The following is a 19,010-nucleotide window of genomic DNA, read 5'->3' as shown; positions in this document are numbered from 1 at the left end:
AGCTAGAGTTCAAAATGAACTTCCGATCGTTGTTTTTTTTCTTCAGCTCAGTCGGCACACTCTGACCCTCAACAACCAACCAATACCTATTTCTAGAGTAGAAGTCCTTCTGTTCTAGAAGGTATCGCAACAACCCACTTCTAGGAAAACCCGGCTTTATGGTAGCATGTATTCTGTGATCGTACGTAGACGTATTTGGAGTCGTTGGAAGTCATTAAACTTTTGTACTAGGTATTTTTTCTGGAGGACTTGAGAAATCAATATCTTAATAAAAAAGTGCCATAATTTTTGCCGAAATAAATAATTTCAGCCTTTCGGTCCGTAAGTGAGCGAAGCTTCCTCTGATTACTGTAAACTATAGGCGAAGATTGACTTGGAAGTCTGGGGGGGGGGGACACGATGTTGATGTCAATTCATATATGCATATATACATTAGATCAGTCAACTTCACATCCCCCCCCCCCGTATCTCCGCCCATGCTGTCTAAGGTTGTATAAGGTTCTTTAAAGAAAGAAAACAAAAAATGAGTAACAAGTGTGTGTACTTTTAATTACTTGTGTGGCTGAAAAATCCCTTCTATCAAGATTGGTTGCTGAGTGTGCCAGACAAAAATGTCGCCAAATGCAAGCTGTACTTCAATGGGTGAATCGGCGCTGAAATCCATTGAGCTTATATTACTGGAGGGAGTATGACGCAGGGCTATAACTAGGATTTTTGTATTGTCTTGCCGCCCCCACCAATTCGGAATTCGATAATTTTATAACGGTGTTCACCTAAAAATTGCCACCCGGGGCAGTTCCCCCCCCCCCTCCCGCGTTCTAGTACCGGCGCTGGTATGACGTCAGTGGTCTACATAATTACTTGGAAGATCACGTGACGCGTTGGATGTCGGCGCATCTCCGTTATTTTCTAATGGCATCCATAGTTGTTTAAAGGAGTTTAAAACAATAAATGAAAGAAATAATTTCAGTATCGATGATATGATTCCAAAATTAATGAAAGAGATAGTTCCAGAATTAATGAAAGAGATAGTTCCAGAATTAATGAAAGAAAGAATTACTGAATTAATGAAAGAAAGAATTACAGAATTAATGAAAGAAAGAATTACAGAATTAATGAAAGAAAGAATTACAGAATTAATGAAAGAAAGAATTACAGAATTAATGAAATATAATTCCAAAATTAATGAAATATAATTCCAAAATTAATGAAATATAATTCCAAAATTAATGAAATATAACTCCAAAATTAATGAAATAATTTTAGAATCAATAAAAGAATTCAGCATTAGCGAAAGAAACAAATCCAGAATTGATGAAAGCAATTATTCCAAAAGTTATGAAAAATTATTCCAGAATTGTTGAAAGAAATAATTCCAGAATTGGTGAAAAAATTCCAGAATTAATGAAAAAAATTATTCCAGCATTAATGAAAAAAATTATTCCAGCATTAATGAAAAAAATTATTCCAGCATTAATGAAATAAATAAATTCAGAATTAATGAAAGAAATAATTTAATCTTTTTTTATCTTTAGAAGAGTTCTTTTTTTTTAGTCTTTAAAAGGAAATTAATTGCAATATTTAGAGACTAAACTACGTTTCAATGAGGAAATTGACAGGCACGAACTGTGTTATTCAATGTGTCATATGTTTTGTATGATATATATGTGTATGTGGCCTCCTTTATTCATTACAGATGATGTGAAATAAAGTAGGGAGAAATGTAATCTCTGAAAGTTTTAATCAAAATTAAATATGCGCCTATTCATGTTAGAAATATGCTTTTGTAAAAAAAGTCCTTGAATTTTTAAGTTTTACCTTGAAAAGTGCTTGAATAGTCCTTGAATTTTTTTTCGTTGGAAGAGTACGAACCATGTTATAGCAGCATATCTGCCAACATGAAAGAGGGTCACTGTGTCCTAAAAAAGTCAAACGAAGCATTTTTTGAACCTTTTTCTCTGGGTAAAAACTTTTTGGCACTTAGATTTTTTGCGATTTGTTCAGCTCTGATGTACATAATACTTTTCGGATGATACAAGACAATTCCAATGAAAAAATCATTCTCATTCTTTATTGAATAGGCCTTGTAAATATAAAATCACTGAAAATGATTGTATTCCAGATGTACAAGTGGATCCAGAAACCCCTTGTAAATATTTTTCAGAAAACAGATTGCAAGAGTAATAAAATTCATCCTCTGGAAACGTGCAAAACATGCTCTAAGTCGACAGATATATGTTCAAATGTTTTATACACATTTCAGCACTTATTCCAAGAAATCCAGTATACAAGGTGTCCTGTAAGTGTAATGCAACCTTTATCTCATCAACCATCTGTCGTATATAGAGATATGATTCTAATTTAAAAAATACTCAAAGGGGGGGGGGGTTAAAAAATTACCCTGTACCAGTTTTGAGAGTGAACAGAGTGAACATATAGTGTGTAACGAAATAAAAAATAATCTAAATTTTTATACGGTCCCTCCGTCCTCTAATTTCCAATTAAGAAGTTGTTGCGCTGTATCTCCTGAGGCCAACAGAAAAAAATGCATGTTTCTAAAAGTGCAATATTCGCTAAGGTATTGGTATTGAAGAATTGGAAAAACGTTATGAAAGACCAGCACATCACTCACTTCACTTCTGAAATATAGATGGCGGCACTGAAAAATCAAACACAATACTACATACACACTCAGACTGTTAGGTACACACACAGCTACACTTCCGGCACAACTCACTAGGTAGTAAATCGCCCATAGATGGTGATAGACCTGAGTTGTGCTCGTTTGAAAGAAAGAAAAAAAAGAAAGTATAAACAAATTACATTCCCGCATATACCAATTCGTTAGAGGTTCCGCAGAGGAATATGGACGAGGGGCATGTGTGGTTTTGTAGTAGCATAAAAAAATGGGGAACAACGCTTCTTTCCCTTATTTATGCTGCCCTTTCCCAAATTTTTCCCGATTTTTGAATCTGAATATCTCAGCAAATAGCAAGGAATATAGAGGAATATGGACGAGGTGCATGTGTGGTTTAGTAGTAGCATAAACAAACAGGGATAACAACGCTTCTTTCCCTCATTTATGGTTTTTGAAAAAATCATGAAATATGGCACACTTAGAAACATGGCATGAAAATTTAGATTTTATTTTGTTACGTACTATGTTTTCTCTTACAAAACTGGTACAGGGTAATTTTTGAATGCCCCTTGATAATTTTTTTAATTGAAACCATACCTCTACAATGGACGTTTGATGAGATAAAGGCTGCATTAGTACTTACACCCTCTATATTTTTCACCATGTTAAATATGAACTTTTCAAATATATGTACAATGGAAAACTTTGGTGAAATTTCTGCAAATTATCAAAACTATATTGCATATTCATGATTTGCAAAATATACTTTAACATGTATGTTATTTTTTCTTACTGCAGCAATACTTGATACCACAGGCCAGGGAACTTACTGGCGTTACTCCAGAACAAGTCACTATAACCAAAGAATGTTTACAAACTCTTATAAAGTCATATTGTAGGGAAAGCGGTGTGAGAAATTTACAGAAGCATATTGAAAAAGTGAGCATCTGATCTTGTTATCTCTTGAACATTCTTGTCTCACCCACATTTTTTTCCTTCTTTCTAGGCCACCTCAATTTAAAAATCAAATTTTTTCATTTGCACATTTGATGTTAATGATAGTTGACCCTAAAATTCAGTCATTACTAATAAGTTTTCTTCAGTTTGATCAACTTTAAAAGAATTTTCCTCTTTAGATCCTCCGCAAAACTGCATTCAGCATAGTGAAGAAGGAACATGATCAGATTGCAGTGAGTGAAACTAATGTTCAAGACTTTGTGGGCAAACCTATTTTTACACATGATAGGTTATACGAGAACACTCCTCCTGGTGTAGTTATGGGATTAGCATGGACAGCAATGGGTAAGTCCTTAAATTTGATTCATATGAGAATCATGGTTAATATATCAAAGTTAATTTTTTAAAATTTGTTCCTTGTTACCATTTTTAGAGATAATTATTTTTTTCAATATACTGCTTTAATGAGAAAATAATTAACTCATTTTTTAGTATATATGCACTGAATATTGATCTAAAAAAGGGTTCATGGTCTTCATTTTATTGGTACATGGAGTCCATGGAGCACAAAAGGTAAAGAACCCCTTGATTATAGAGGAAAACTATTTATAATGCTTGTACAGTCTTTATAACGACTCTCATCGTTCTGCAGAAAACTGATGCTATTTTGGGACACTGTTGTATCAAAAGTTTAAAAAACTATCTTCATATTTTTTTGTAAGGAATATAAAAGATTGAATTTGGAATAGGAATTCATATTTGTAAGGAATAAAAAATTCTGTTATTCAATTTTTTCATAATGCAAGTACTTGTACTGAAAATGCCTCTCAGGTTACAAAATGAAATTGTGTAACAGTGAATGCATGTGCACACTTACTTATGTGTACCGAATTCTCCAATATCAAAGATCAAGGTTAAACACGCTCAAGAATTTATTGTTCATTTCTTAGGGGCAGAGTCGAGTGTGGACATTTTATCAGATGAAATTGTTGTTATACTGGATTAAAAATTACATAAGATAATCTTATCTTACCAGTCATTATAATGGTGAGGCGCAAATGCAAGCTGATCTCCCAGTTAAAAATTCTCGCCTCAGAGAGCAATGAGCCTGCTAACGGTCTAAATATTCAATCATACACTTCACTTCTGAAGTATAGATGGCAGTACTGAAAAATCAGGTGCAACACTAGATACACACTCAGACTGTTAAGTACAGACACTTACACTTCCGGCATAACTCAGTAGGTACTAAATTGGCCATGGTGATAGACCAGAGTTGTGCTCAGTTTGAAAGAAAAGGAAGAAAGTCATTATAATGGAACAGTTGCAATAATGCATAGTCATTATAACGTGCATCAACTGTATAAGAATTGGGAATGATTTTAAAAAAAAGGTTGTTTCTTTGTTTCTCTTCTCAAATCAGGCCTATAGTTTTCATCTTATAAAATTAGAATGTTAAAATTAAAGTTTTAGAATAGCAGTTGTCAACCAGTGTATCACAGAATTTTTCTGTTCTTTGAAGGTTAAGAAAATACTGTGAAAAAAAAATGAGGTGCAGGTTGGAATTAGGGACAGACGCGTAATAAAATGGAAACATTGAATTTTCTATTCCTCACTTTCCTCAAAACTTATAGTCACATTTTTGTGATGTCTGAAGAGATGGTAGTCACATTGAATTTAAGATCAGGATTACTAGGGGGATGATAAAAAATCACCCATCCAAATTTTTTAATTGTTTTTGTAGTGCATGCAGCCATGTGCAGGCAGGCATTATCGCTAGGAGAAGTGTTCCTGAGCTCAGCATTCCCTGTCATTTGTTTCGAATGGTGCAGCACAGTTTTGAAAGTGTTTCACAATAAACTTGTGATGTAACACTTGCTCCAGGCTCCACAAAATCAATCAAAAGCAAACCCTTTTGGTTCCAGAATACAGTTGCTATGATTTTCCTTTGAGACGATTTGTTTGAATTTTTTTTCTTTTCGGTTTAGGTCAACCAAAATGATGCCACTACACGGGTTGTTGTTTTGTCTCAGCATTAATGTATGAAATTCACGTTTCATCACCAGTGACGATGTGAGAAATAAATTTGTCTCCCTTGTGGTTAAAGCAATCAAGAAAAACATCTGCAGATGCCATTTTAAGAACTTTGTGTGCATTTTCTATGCCCATCTTGCACACAGTTTCTGATAGCTTAGAGTTTTAGTCACGATTCTCAACGATGTTGTCCTAGAAACTTCTCTGTAAATTCTATAGAAAGAAAAAAAAATCATAAAGCAATGATTGGATTTTCTTTCACTTGTGCATCCACATGCTCAATGAGATCATCACTCCTGACACTAGGTCTCCGCCACTCCACTCTTTGTGAACATGTGAATGGTTTTCCTTAAACTCACGACACCATTGTCTCACTTCTCTTTCCAGGACCGTAGCGTACCTTCTCGGGGCTCTGGGGTAGACTTTTTCTTAGAGGCCTCCTAAAAAAGTTATTATGAAAAATAAGTGTAAATTTTTTTTTAGGCCCCCAATCGGCTTGGGGCCCTGGAGAGGGCTCTGGTTGTCCCAGCCCTGTCTCTTTCACTCATTGCGTAAGCCCATATGTTTCACACAATTTACTGTAAATTTTAGCAGCATTATGCCCTCTTGTGTTTAGAAATGATTGAATTTCACAACTGGCTTTATTTGTTAGTACTGCACTCATTTTAACACACTGTCTTGCAAAGGCGGGTGATAATCAACTGACAGCAATATGAAGGTTGCTTTCCCAACAGACTAATGCTACTGTGCATGCATGAACCAATCAGTATTGCCAATCGCTTTTTATATGTTATTGGCCTATAATTTTGAAAATCGCTTTGTATAAAAGCTAATTATACAAATACAACGCCACAACAGGCAAAATACCCAACGAGGTGGCTGAGAAAAAGATGCCCATAACAAATATGGATGTCAAAAATATAGCAACCCAATTAAAAACACAATCACAAAAATTATAAACAATACATGCTCATGATAAAATATTATACAATGCCCATAAAGAATATTTATGGTTGTCTTATTCTAAGTATGGATATCTTCTCGATTTACCCCAACATGTTTATCGTATTTCTTTTTAAACGTGTTAATTGTGTTAGAATTTACTGTCTCCGGGGGTAAGCTATCCCATTTATTAGCAACCCTATTAGAGAAAAATTCCCTGCTGCACCATAACCTTGCATTGTCCCTCACCAATCGATACTGGTGTCCCCTTGTAAAAGCAGTCGATTGGCAGTGTACAAAAAGTTCATGGTCCATCTTATCCATCCTGTTGAAAATTTTGAACACTTCGATCATATCTTCTCGACACCTGCGTCCATCCAATGTAAACATATTCAAAGAAATGAAGTCTTTCTTCATAACTCTAGCTCGTGTGCCAATAAGGACATGCGTAGCTCTTCTCTGCACCCCTTCAACAAAGTCTATGTCCCTCTGTAGGTATGGTCTCCAAAACCTTACAGCATACTCCAGTCCTGGACAAACTAATCCTCAAAAAAGTGGAAGAATGACTTTAGGAGAACGCGAAGAGACATTTTTGAAAATGAAACCAAAAGCATTCTATTTGCTTTTGTGACCACCGCTGAACAATGTTAAGAAAACCTGAGCCGCTTGTCAATGAGAATTCCCAAATCGGTGACCCTACTTACATCCTGGAAAGAGACACCATTCAACTCATAAGAGATCCGTGGGTTGTTCGAACCAAAATAAGCCACCATGCACTTATCAATGCTAAATGTCATGCTCCATTCATTTGCTCATGCTGCAATCCTGTTTAAATTGATCTGCAGTAACTCCCTATCGCTTTGATTCCCAATTACCCCCATTAGCTTCACATCATCTGCAAATTTGCTAGCAATCCCATCGATACCCTGATCGAGTTTATCGACTAAAAGTGAAAAGGGTATGGGCCAAGGACACTTCCTTGAGGAATTCCACTTGTGACGCATGTCCAACCAGAGAATTCCTGTTCACCATAACTCGTTTGCGACCTATCTCTTAAGCACGATTCTATCCAATTCAGCAAGTTGCCCCCAATCTCAATCTTGTGTAAACGCTTCAAGAGTTTACCATGTTAGACCCGATCGAATGCCCTCAGGAAATCAAGGTAAACAACATCTACATTATTTCTCTCACCCAAAGCCTTAGTCATGTGATCATAGAATCAAAGGAGGTTAGTTACACATGACTTCCCCTTCCTGAACCTATTCTCGTCTATCCACTTCACAAACTGCCTTTTGATGATAATTTCCAAAATTTTCATCAAAAATTTTAAATGTATGATGTAATATCTTTCAACCCAAACAAAAATATTCTATAACTATTGAAATTCATAGTTAAATTTAAAGTTTATCACACTAAATTTTTGTTTTTCATTTTATCAAGTAGTTACAAACTATTATAATATTCAAAAAATATTCTTTATGTATTGCCACCCGAAAAATTGTTGTATGTTATTCAAATGAATTTTGAAAAATTTGATTAAAATTCTTGTGTATTCAACTGAAAACATTTCCATAACCAACAAAGGCAACATTGAAGAAATTTCTACCATTTGTAATATTGTTGGTGTTTGGAAAAAATCTAGGTTTTCATCACACATTAAAATGAAACTCAGAAATTAAATGGATATAAATAGTGATGTTTCCTTTCAGAAGAGGGAACTTTTTTTCTCCAAAATACTATTTGAAATGTAAACAACATATTACAGTAAAACTTTGGTTTATGAGTGTCTCACAAGATGGGCAAAAATGTAAAATCGTTTTAACAGATTTTGAGTTGATAAATAAGATCTTTCTCACAGTATGATCAGTAGATATACTGCAAATTGCTAGGGGAGCATTAGTCTGCACGAGGCCTTGACACCCTCCCTGTTGAGCATCCATGATCACAAGAGGGCCATCTTACTGCATGGGGTCAATCCAGGCACGGCTTGTTGTTGTCAAGTGCAGAGGTGGCCTCATGAAAATGAGATCTGATTTTAAAGTTTTGAGAGTAAGCATGCAAATTGGTTGGCGGGTTTTTCTAGCCAGATAGAGGGGGGGGGGGGACTAAAAAAATGAATTTGCCCAGGGGGAAGCCATAATGCTCTCAAGACAGCCCTGGATCTCAACTAAAAAGCTGCCTGTTCTTTTTTTCTTGCTCCAGGCAAGGTCATCTTAATGAATTAAGAGGACTGGCTCCAGCATTTTTCGGGGCTCTTTTTTATTATTATTTTAGTGGAAGGTTAGATTGAAAAATATGTTGCATGCATATGTGCATTAACAAAACCATTCATTAGTTTAAGGGCTATTTGATTTGGGTCAATTCATTAAGACGGTGAAATCACAGGCCCATGATGAAAGACTGTTTCACTCTCTTATCTGATGTTTATACAAGATGGAATTTCAAAGGAAAACACTGCCCTTCTGTATCATTCTGGAAATAACAGAACCTTCAGTATAAAATTAGTAAAAATAAGTCAACTCACACATTATATCTTTGAAAAGAATTGTGGCTGGCCTATGGGGAACAGAAGTCAATGGAAGAATCACATTTGAATTTAAATTATTTCTTATAGGGAAGTTTGATTCAATATATGAATCTTTTGTATTACGGGCATGTTCACAGAAGGAATTATGCTCGTAAACTAATGGTCCCCTGTAAATTGACACGATGAAGTTTTCACTTACTCAAATGGCCCTGAAAATTAGTTCGGGAATGGGAAAGGCATTCAAAGAAATGACATATTGATCAGGACCAAATGACTAACTCATAAAAACATGTTCACACACACATAAAATTGAGTGCTGACTCTGTTTGATACTGATTTTATCTTGATAATTAAGCTCTTTTCAGTAAATTGTCTTGCAGTAGAATTTAGTAATATTTAGAAATATTTCTGGGCACTCATCTATTTTTTTTTTTCAAACTGAAAAATAACAATTATGTGAATAATATTTATGATTTCTATAATTGATACTGTCCATTTAGAAAAATAATATGGGATTGTCCATCATTCTAGTGCTGTTTTTATTAATGAATTTAACTTATACACACACATAGGTGGATCTACACTCTATATAGAAACAGCCATATGTAAGCCGCTTCCAAATGATCCGAAAGTTGATGGATCACTCCAGTTGACTGGCCACTTAGGAGATGTTATGAAAGAAAGTGCAAATATCGCCTATTCATTTGCTAAGTCGTTCTTGATCAACAAGTGTCCGGAAAATACTTTCCTTCAAAAAGCAAACCTCCATCTTCATGTACCTGAAGTGAGTATGGAATATTTACCATTTATAAAACTAAACAAAATTACTTTGATATTAAAATTATTTCACTTTAGATAAATACTGCAAGAAACAGTGGAATCTTGATTATCTGATGTGATTGGGACAAGCCTACGTCAGTAAATGAAAATTTGTAGATAAAGAAAAAATCCATTGACTTAAGATCGCAATAAAGTTTAAATAGTAGAATCTCTTGATTATCCGACATGATCGAGATATGCCTAAGCCAATGAATCGAAAATCCATAAATTTACAGGTCCAATATTGTCTATATTAACTTTAATTGAATGCATCTGACAATATGCAATTCAGTTGCACTTTTCTTTGCAGATGAATCAACATTATTGAATAGAGCAAATGAATAATCACAACACATTGTGATTATTCATTTGCTCCATTTACAACTGATATTCGTCATATTGAAGGAAAAAGCAACGTTATTGTGTAACATTTCTTGAATATTCAGTCTGTACCAGCATCTCACGTCAATAAATCTATAACATTCATCCATAAAGAACTGGATCATTTCACTCCTGTTTTCTTTGTAACGGCATTGTCAAGAAGCCCTTGCAATGGCCATATAAAGGCTCCTATGAAGTGGTCGCAAGGAGCGATAATACTCTCACCATCTGATGGAAAGGAAGAAACATATGTGAGCATTGCATATAAGTCAGGGCACTCAAACTTTTTCTTCCCACAGCACCCCTTTCTTTAACTGTTAAAAGGCCAATGCTCCATAAATGGAACATGGTTTTTATTTGCAAAAATGTCAGACAAAAATTTATTCAAACATTTCCGGTTTTTTATCATATATAGAAGAGAGTTTAAAGTATTTTTGATATAAATTCAGAAACTTCAGGTTGATATAAACGTTTTTGACAAAATTGTGAAATTTGACATTTTTTGGGCATTTTTTCCCCATTTCCATTAAAATTTGCCAAAATTTTAATTTTGAACTAAACTGAAAATTATTTTGAGTGTTTCTACCACTTATAATATATTAATCAATTTAAATCAATTAGTTTCTTTGTACTGTTACATGTCAGCAAGCTACATGCGTTCAAAAATGCATGTTCCAATTATGGAATATTAGCCTTTCGGGAGAGTGGGATTCTAGTGATCTCCAATACACATTACACTGCTTCAATTTTCCCATTCGAATCACGGGTGTTGTCATCATTCAACATGTTTAAAGGGGGCAAATTCTGGGTAGTATGACACAGAGGAATGTGTTTTCTGGGGGTGGAATGTTTGTATTGGGTGACTACTTTTTTTATCCTTGCTTTCTTAAAAATGCTTGTTTTTGCAAATTGCAGACTAGTCAAACCAAGATTGTCAATCGTAGATAGTCTTGTTATGTTCAGCTGTGTGTAATCATGTTGTTAAAGATATCTCACATTAGAAGAAGCTGTAAGATATTCAGAAACTTTCAGAGTCTGAATCAAAGGACATAGATATATGTCAATTACCTGCTGATGAACCTGGGAACATCACAGATGAAGAGGATAGTGTTGAAAATGATCTAATGACAACAGCTGTTGTATGTAGAATGGTAGATATATTTTGCAAGAACGAGGATGAAGTGTTTGAAACTCCTGAAAAATGTTCTTCAAAAGATTTGGGGTGGAAAACAAGGGCAAAACGTAAGTGCAACACTCATGTGAAAATTTCAAGGAAAGGTAAGAAGGCTTTGAGCAATCCAAAAAAAAAAAAATATTGCATGGGATAAAAAAGTTCTTTCAAGAATCCGTTCAAATCCATGACTGTGGATTCCATTGGAAAAATATTTACCAATTTAGTACATCTGTTACCCATAAAATTATTTTTTAAGATTATACATTGAACATTTGGTAAGCATGACTCAACTTTATGCAATGCAGAAAGGAGAGAACATTGATGGTGAATTCAATGACATCTTGCAATTTTTTGGACTCTTACTTCTGAGTGGTTATCGCGTTCCTACTGAAAATTCATACTGGAGCACAGCAGAGGATACATCTGTCTCCATTGTTTGAAGTGTCATGTCCTGCAACCGACTCAGAAATTATGGTAAAAAAATGTCGTGAAATTTGTGTCATGAAACGTCAAAAAAATGTCATGAAAAATTTTCATGATGTCATATGAATATTAATTCACAAAAATTTTATTCTCTTCACATTTCGTATTCCAGAGCTATAAGCACTTATACCTAGATCCGTGGTTTGGGCCATTTTGACCCAACGTACTATTTGATGGAAAAAAACGGGTGTAGAATTTTCTCGGAAGTAGTTACTCCTTTCAAAAATGTATTTCTAAAAAAGATAATGAAGAATAAAGGTCTTTCAAGGTCAAGGCCAATTTATTGTCCAAGGGGATTATCTTTTTTTTTTCAATGAAGGAACGGCAAGTAGAGTTAAATATATATATATATTTGTAAACTTCATGAATACCTGGTATTTTGACAGAACACGAAAATGATTTTGGAAAAGTAAAAACTGAACTCTAGAAAAAACGTGTAGCTGAAATTTAATTTCTGTATGCAAACGATGTCACAGAAAGGGAATAGAATTCTGGCTTGCAGTTGAAGTGGACACCAAATACATTTTGAATTGATTACCAAATCTAGGGAAGGATCAGCGTTCAACAAGTCTTTCTTTAAGAGCATGTAGTCATCCAACTGATCAAGCCATTTGAGAACAAGGACAGAAATCTCACTACTCACAACTTTTTCACTACACTGAAGCTAGCTGAAATGCTAAAATCCAAAAAAATACTAGCTTAGTAGGGACGGTGAAACGAAATCGAAGAGAAGTACCTGCCACAATAAAGGTGGTGAAACTGCAGTTGCACTAAATATCACTACTGGAATACAATGATGTCATAATGAAAATTTATCAAGGAAAAAAAACTTTTTATCAGTCAGCACGCTTCATCTGACAGTCCCAAAAAGCCTCCGCAGAAACTATTTCATACTAAAATTCAACAAAATTTGTTGTAGATGTACCGATAAAATGACTGAAAAAATAATCGGTGAAGGTAGCCTCACAGAGATGGTCTCTGTCCACATTTTCTACAACATCCTAGTTCTCACTATTATAAGTTCCTGGATTTTTGATAGAATAGTACAGAACGGCAAAACTATTTTTCGAAAGCAGTTGCTATAAAATGTTATTGAAGAAATGCATTTATCATATGTGTCACCCTTACGCAAGAAGACACATTTGTGCGCTCTTGATCTAGTAATTTCGTTAACCATCAGAAGAAAGAAAGAAAAAAAAGGAACGAACCTGATTTTTTAGGTAACATCAAAATGTAGAAACAAATCTGTTAATTTTTACATGAGTTGTGCAGCTTCAACATGCAGTAAAGTCCAAAAATCTCATAAATGATTTGCTCCAAACTGCTCATCATAAATGATTAAACCATTTATCGGTAAGAAATCTATATTTATTTTGACAGGATCATATTATAGACTTTCTCATTCTTAATTTTACACGCTCGTTATACATCTTTTTTGTCATATTATGGAATTACTGAAAAAAGTTTTTGTATTGAGTGGTGTATACAAAATCTTATTTTTACTGAATTACATCATTTTTTAGATAATTTTGAAGCCTATTTCATATTCATAAACAAGCATATTTTTCGGTTATTGAATACACAGTTAAACAACGTTGAATAAGAGTAGAGATAAACTCCGGAACCGAAAATAAATTCTTGTTTTCGCTACGGAACACCGTTTCTTCATAGTTTGGGTCAATTTGACCCAGTCTGTGGTTCTAGGTATACAGGAAGTGCCGCGGTTCTAGTGTTAAGAGGTATTTTCACTGAAAAATGATGACAAACTTGGAAATCCATCTATGAAGACATTTCCAAAAATCTACGGCGGTTTGGAATATGGCATGAAAAATTGAGCATTGATGAATCTGTGGTTCCTTATTATGGTGGGCACTCTTGCAAAATGTTCATTAGAGGGAAACCGATATGGTTCGGATTTAAAATTTGGATGTTATGGTCATCAAAAAAATACCCTATGAATTTGTCGTAGAAAATAGAAAATTTTGTATGATAAATGTAATCCCGAAATCAGAATATAGACGATACCAGTTTTCGCTTTTACCTTTCCCCAAGTGCCAATGTTCTATTTATGGAACATTGTGAAAAACAAAGAAGAAATTTGTTTTCAAATTTCAAATTTGATCTACTTATAGCCATGTAAAAGGACTTTGAATTCCAAATTTCAAACAATAAGTGACTTTGTTCATAGTTCGGCCTTTAAACGGTTAATCAATGCTAATCCACAGCTCCCCAGAGCAGTTTTGCAATGAGTCTCTTTGAAAAACGTTTGTCATTGCTGCCATTCTGTGGCGCCCCAACGAAGGTAGGCAGAGCACAGTTTGAGAACCCCTGGCATAAGTGAAACCAGCACACAGAACCAAAGATAGTAACAGTGAAAACAATGAGTGCACTAAGACTCGTTAAAGCAGCACAAGTCTGCAGAATTGCCTCATTTTATAATTGCATTTGTAATTTCGTCCTTGTGTTTGTATATATTGTGAATAATTAGTTTGTGTGACCTGCACTGGAATGGAGTTATTGTGATGCTGCTGTCTCAAATAGAAACACAAGCTACAGGAAAAAAGAGAAATTTTTCCCTGACACTGAAGAATCAACATTAATATTTACTCTGTAAATGAATCTGAGATGTCTGGTATTACATTGTTTCTTGCTTATATTATCTTATTATTGTGCTTATATTATTACAGTGTGTCTTATCTCACGGTCTTGTGCAGACATTATCCTCCTTCTAACCAGATCATGGCCCTCTGCTCCGTCTCAATGAAGAGAAATAAGCAGGGGTAAAGAAGACCTGTGCCACATGCTGGAAAATTTACCTTTATGTGATGTGAAGTTTGTTTCTGTGTGATGCTTGTCATAGTGCTGCCATCTGCCATCAATTTTTCTGACACAGTGAAGTGTGATGATTGAATATTCCTACCATTGTATACCTGTTGCTCTTTGTGGCGAGAATTCTTAATATCGAGATTGTGCAGACATCACCCAGAACAATATATTGGGCTTAAAAGAAATTTAATGTAGTTTTTGAAGTGATTTTTAAGCAAATTGAATAAATAATGTACGAAAATAATGTATTTCAGGGTGCTGTCCCGAAAGATGGGCCCAGTGCTGGCTGTACAATGGTCACAGCTCTACTCTCGTTAGCCTTAAATAAGCCTGTCATACAGAATGTTGCAATGACTGGTGAAGTATCATTGACAGGGAAAGTCCTGCCTGTTGGTGGTATTAAGGAGAAAACTATCGCAGTAAGTCTCTCTTCTTGTGTCTGTTAAAGCACCAGCAAACTTACAGGGGGTGATAAAAGGCATTGAGAGAAACAAAAATTTCCATAGAAAATGCTAACACAAATCATGTATAGTTAGTGAAAATACTTATAAAGGGTCTGATGTCGATCAGGAATAACAAAAGAATACAATAATACAAAAAAATGTGTTCTTGGCAGCATGTTTGCAGAACAGTCCATGGTTCAATGTCAGAAAGGAGACGATGAGCGGTTATTACTGAAGTTGCTTGAAGTTGTGGCTACAGAGACATATACTGCTCACAGCAGTAAAAAAGTTATTCTTTGACACTTTTGAAGATACTTTACTAACCATATGCAGCCCTGGTCCTGGCAATTCACTACCATTTTACCTCTTTAGAAATGGTAGGTAATGGCTGTGTTGAGGAATTAATTATTGTTGTCCGTAACTGTGAATTTATTTGATTTTAATGCATGCACATATTCAGATACTCTTTCTTTCAAATCGAGCACAATTCAGGGTTATTGCCATGGGCAATTTACTGCCGAATGAGTTGTACCAGAAGCATGAGTGTGTGTATCTAACAGTCTGAGTACGTATGTAGTGTTGTGTCTGATTTTTCAGTGCTGCTATCTATATTTCAGAAGTGAAGTGAGTGCAGTGTAATGATTGAATATTTGTACAGTTGTAGACCTTTTGCTCTCTGTGGCGAGATTTTTTAATGGGGAGCTCAGCTCACATTCACACTTCAAAGTTTCGAGCCACAGAAAATCAACTTCATCTGACCACTATTGTGGTCCCAGTGGGATTTGAACCTGGTTCCTCGCGATTCGAGTCCGTCACTATGACCACTCGATCACCACAGTGCCACATTTAGATGCTGTTATTTATCTTCTGAAGATGAAACTGGCAATGAATAAATTTTTATGATTGCAATTAAATGTTGTAAAGTCTGTTACTCTTTGTGGCATGATTTTTTTCAAAGGGGAGACCAGCTCACATTTTTGTCTCGAAAGGGTGGTGCAAATATGAGCTGGTCTTCACCATTGAATAAAACCTCTCGCCACATTGAAGATGGAACAGAATTATTGACAGAATCTCAAAAATACTGGGTGTGCTATGTATAGGTGCCAATGTGATGAAAATGTGCTGTATGAGATGCTATACCATCATAAGTAAATGATTTAGGGCAATGTTTCTCAACCTTCTTCACGCTATGGCCCCTTCTAAGACCATATTTTCTTCTCGTGGCTCCTTTCCAAGAGCCAAATTATATGGGAAAACAAATATTTTTTTTTTCAAACCGAGCACAACTCAGGTCTATCGCCATAGGCAATTTGCTACCTAGTGAGTTGTGCCGGAAGTGTAAGTGTGTGTACCTTACAGTCTGAGTGCATATCTAGTGTTGTGTATGATTTTTCAGTGCTGTCATCTATATCTCAGAAGTGAAGTGAGTGATGTGTAGTAACTGAATATGGGAAAACAAATTTCTTTTTTTTTATCCGAGCACAACTCAGGCCCATCGCCATGGGCAATTTACTACCTAGGGAGTTGTACCAGAAGTGTAACTGTGAGTGTACCTAACCATCTGAGTGGGAGTGTTGTGTTTGACTTTTCAGTGCTGCCATCTATACTGCAGAAGTGAAGTGAGTGATGTGTTATGATTGAATTACATTTGTACTGTTTGTAGGTCTGTTTCTCTCTGTGGCGAGACTTTTCGAAGGGGAGGTCGGCTCACATTCGCACCTTGAAATTGGGAACCACAAAAAACCAACTTCAGCCGACCACCACTGTGGTGACGGTCACTATGACCACTCAACCACCACAGCGGCGGGAAAACAAATCTGTAAAATACTGGACGACTCTCTGATGAACCTGCACAATAAATCAGCCCTTCTATCACATCACCCTGGGTTCGCAACTACCTTTGGCTACTACTGAACCACACATGCACCTCGTCCATATTCCTCTGCAGAAAACTACCCTGGGCTAGAGTTCAGTGACCTTCCTTCTTGGCGGGGTGGGCTATGTATGCGCTATCATAATATCATGCATTTCTTTGAGCAAAATTATGTTCTGGGGGCGGCTGGAAGTAACGACTTACACACATATACTTATATTGTAAAATCATAGTACCAGATCTCATGCAGACCTCATATAAGTATGAGGTCCCAGCAGGGGCGTAGCCAGAAATTTTGTTTGGGGGCGACCAAAGTAATAGAACAATAGATTTGGTCATCTTTTCCCCCTTTTTTTGATCATTTTCTCACATTTTGGGGGCCCCCCGCTATGCCCTTGGGACCCAGTTATGCTGACATGAACACAAAGGGTCAACATGGCCTTGTTTCTACGCATAGCTTATGTTCTGAAAAAAGTTGTCATATCTTTTTTTTATCATATTTCACTTGAAAGATTTATTTTCTCAGAGCCCTCTGTGGCTCCATTCACCATTTGTCATGGTTCCCCCTTTGATGTAATTGTCACCCATCGCCCCCTAGAATATTCCAGGACATGGGGGGGGGGGGGGCTATGTGGTCCCAAGTTGAGAACTACTGATTTAGGGTATCCCTAGAATAAGTTGTCCAAGGGATTAAGGTACTGTGAGTATGGAAGCTGAGCAACAAGACCAGCATGTCCAATTTATTTCTCAGGATGGAGGTGGATGGCATGGAGGTGGTTATGCACCCTCTCTAGAAAAATGTGTATGCATGAACCACATGCTGTGCAGATCTGTGGAGCGCACCCTGCACAAGTACTTTTTTGCAATCTTCATTGACTAAATATAGTTTGCAATAACATTTTTCTATTGCAATTTATGGTTTCTCTTGATGCCTACTATCACCGCTCTGAGGTCTGTCGCCACTTGAACAGAACATACTGTAGACACTCTGTCTTTTAAAAATTCATTATCTAGTGAAACTTCTCTGGAATCATTGTTATTATTTTCATAAACTATAGGCGAAGAGAGCTGGTGTCACTTGTTTGGTCATACCTGCTGAGAATCGTAAAGACTTCGACGACTTACCAGAATTCATAACTGAAGGAATCGAAGTACATTTCGCAGAACATTATAATGATGTTTTCAATATTGTGCTTTCCTAGCCCAGTACTTTTAAGCTAATGTTATATAATCTTATGGTATATAAATGTAATACATTGTTTGTATATATAATACTTCTGTAGATAATTATGATCAAATCACGTAAATTTGAGCTGATTTATTTTATATGATACTTTTGTAACACATGTTACCAAAAAATGTCAATTAAAGAAACATCTACTGTAGGTATTTTTAAGTACACAAATCTATGGGGTACATTATTGTGTTTAAATCGGTACAATCAAATCCAACGAATGCAAAATTAGTGTTGAGTTTTTAAGTTTGACTTCCAGACCGGTTATTCTGTACCATAGTAAAAATATGTTGATCCCAATTAAAAACTGGTTGCGGTTTAAATACACATGTGCAGTGTTTTTTTAAATCACATTATGTATGGCAGGACCTATAGAGTATCCATATAAAGGGGGGGGGGGGGAACCTACCATGTATAATACACAACTTATTTGGTTTTTTAAAGTTATTCAAATGAATAAAGACATGAAAGATGGAAATTAAACTTTTGCTCAAATATAATTTTATATTTTATGGTGCAATAAAAATATCAAATGAATACAGTATAAAGTTCAATTAAGTACTGTACAGGGTGGGCAACAAGTCTGTAGGAACTTTAAAAATTGATAAAAATTGGAAAAATAACCAAAATAAAAAACGGGCTAGGTTATCGCTAGGTCACAGGAATTTTTTTAAAGCAA

General features: G+C 35.5%; 1 protein-coding gene across 1 annotated transcript in view; it reads left to right on the top strand.

Annotated features, from left to right (window-relative positions):
- Nucleotides 1-18,655, top strand: part of Lon (lon protease homolog, mitochondrial) — a 54,129-nt gene extending 35,474 nt beyond the window's left edge. The window contains exons 17-21 of the mRNA XM_089255784.1: nucleotides 3,437-3,577; nucleotides 3,775-3,940; nucleotides 9,671-9,882; nucleotides 15,036-15,200; nucleotides 18,156-18,655. Of these exons, the coding sequence (XP_089111910.1) occupies nucleotides 3,437-3,577; nucleotides 3,775-3,940; nucleotides 9,671-9,882; nucleotides 15,036-15,200; nucleotides 18,156-18,299 (828 nt within the window). The 3' untranslated portion in view covers nucleotides 18,300-18,655. The remainder of the gene's footprint in view (nucleotides 1-3,436; nucleotides 3,578-3,774; nucleotides 3,941-9,670; nucleotides 9,883-15,035; nucleotides 15,201-18,155) is intronic.
- Nucleotides 18,656-19,010: the final 355 nt, after the last annotated feature.

This window comes from Pholcus phalangioides, unplaced genomic scaffold (genome assembly GCF_987345545.1).
Source record: "Pholcus phalangioides strain wild (caught in Gottingen) unplaced genomic scaffold, Ppha-v1.0 ptg000172l_1, whole genome shotgun sequence".
Lineage (NCBI taxonomy): Eukaryota > Metazoa > Arthropoda > Arachnida > Araneae > Pholcidae > Pholcus > Pholcus phalangioides.
This window is presented reverse-complemented; position numbering and strand designations above follow the sequence as displayed.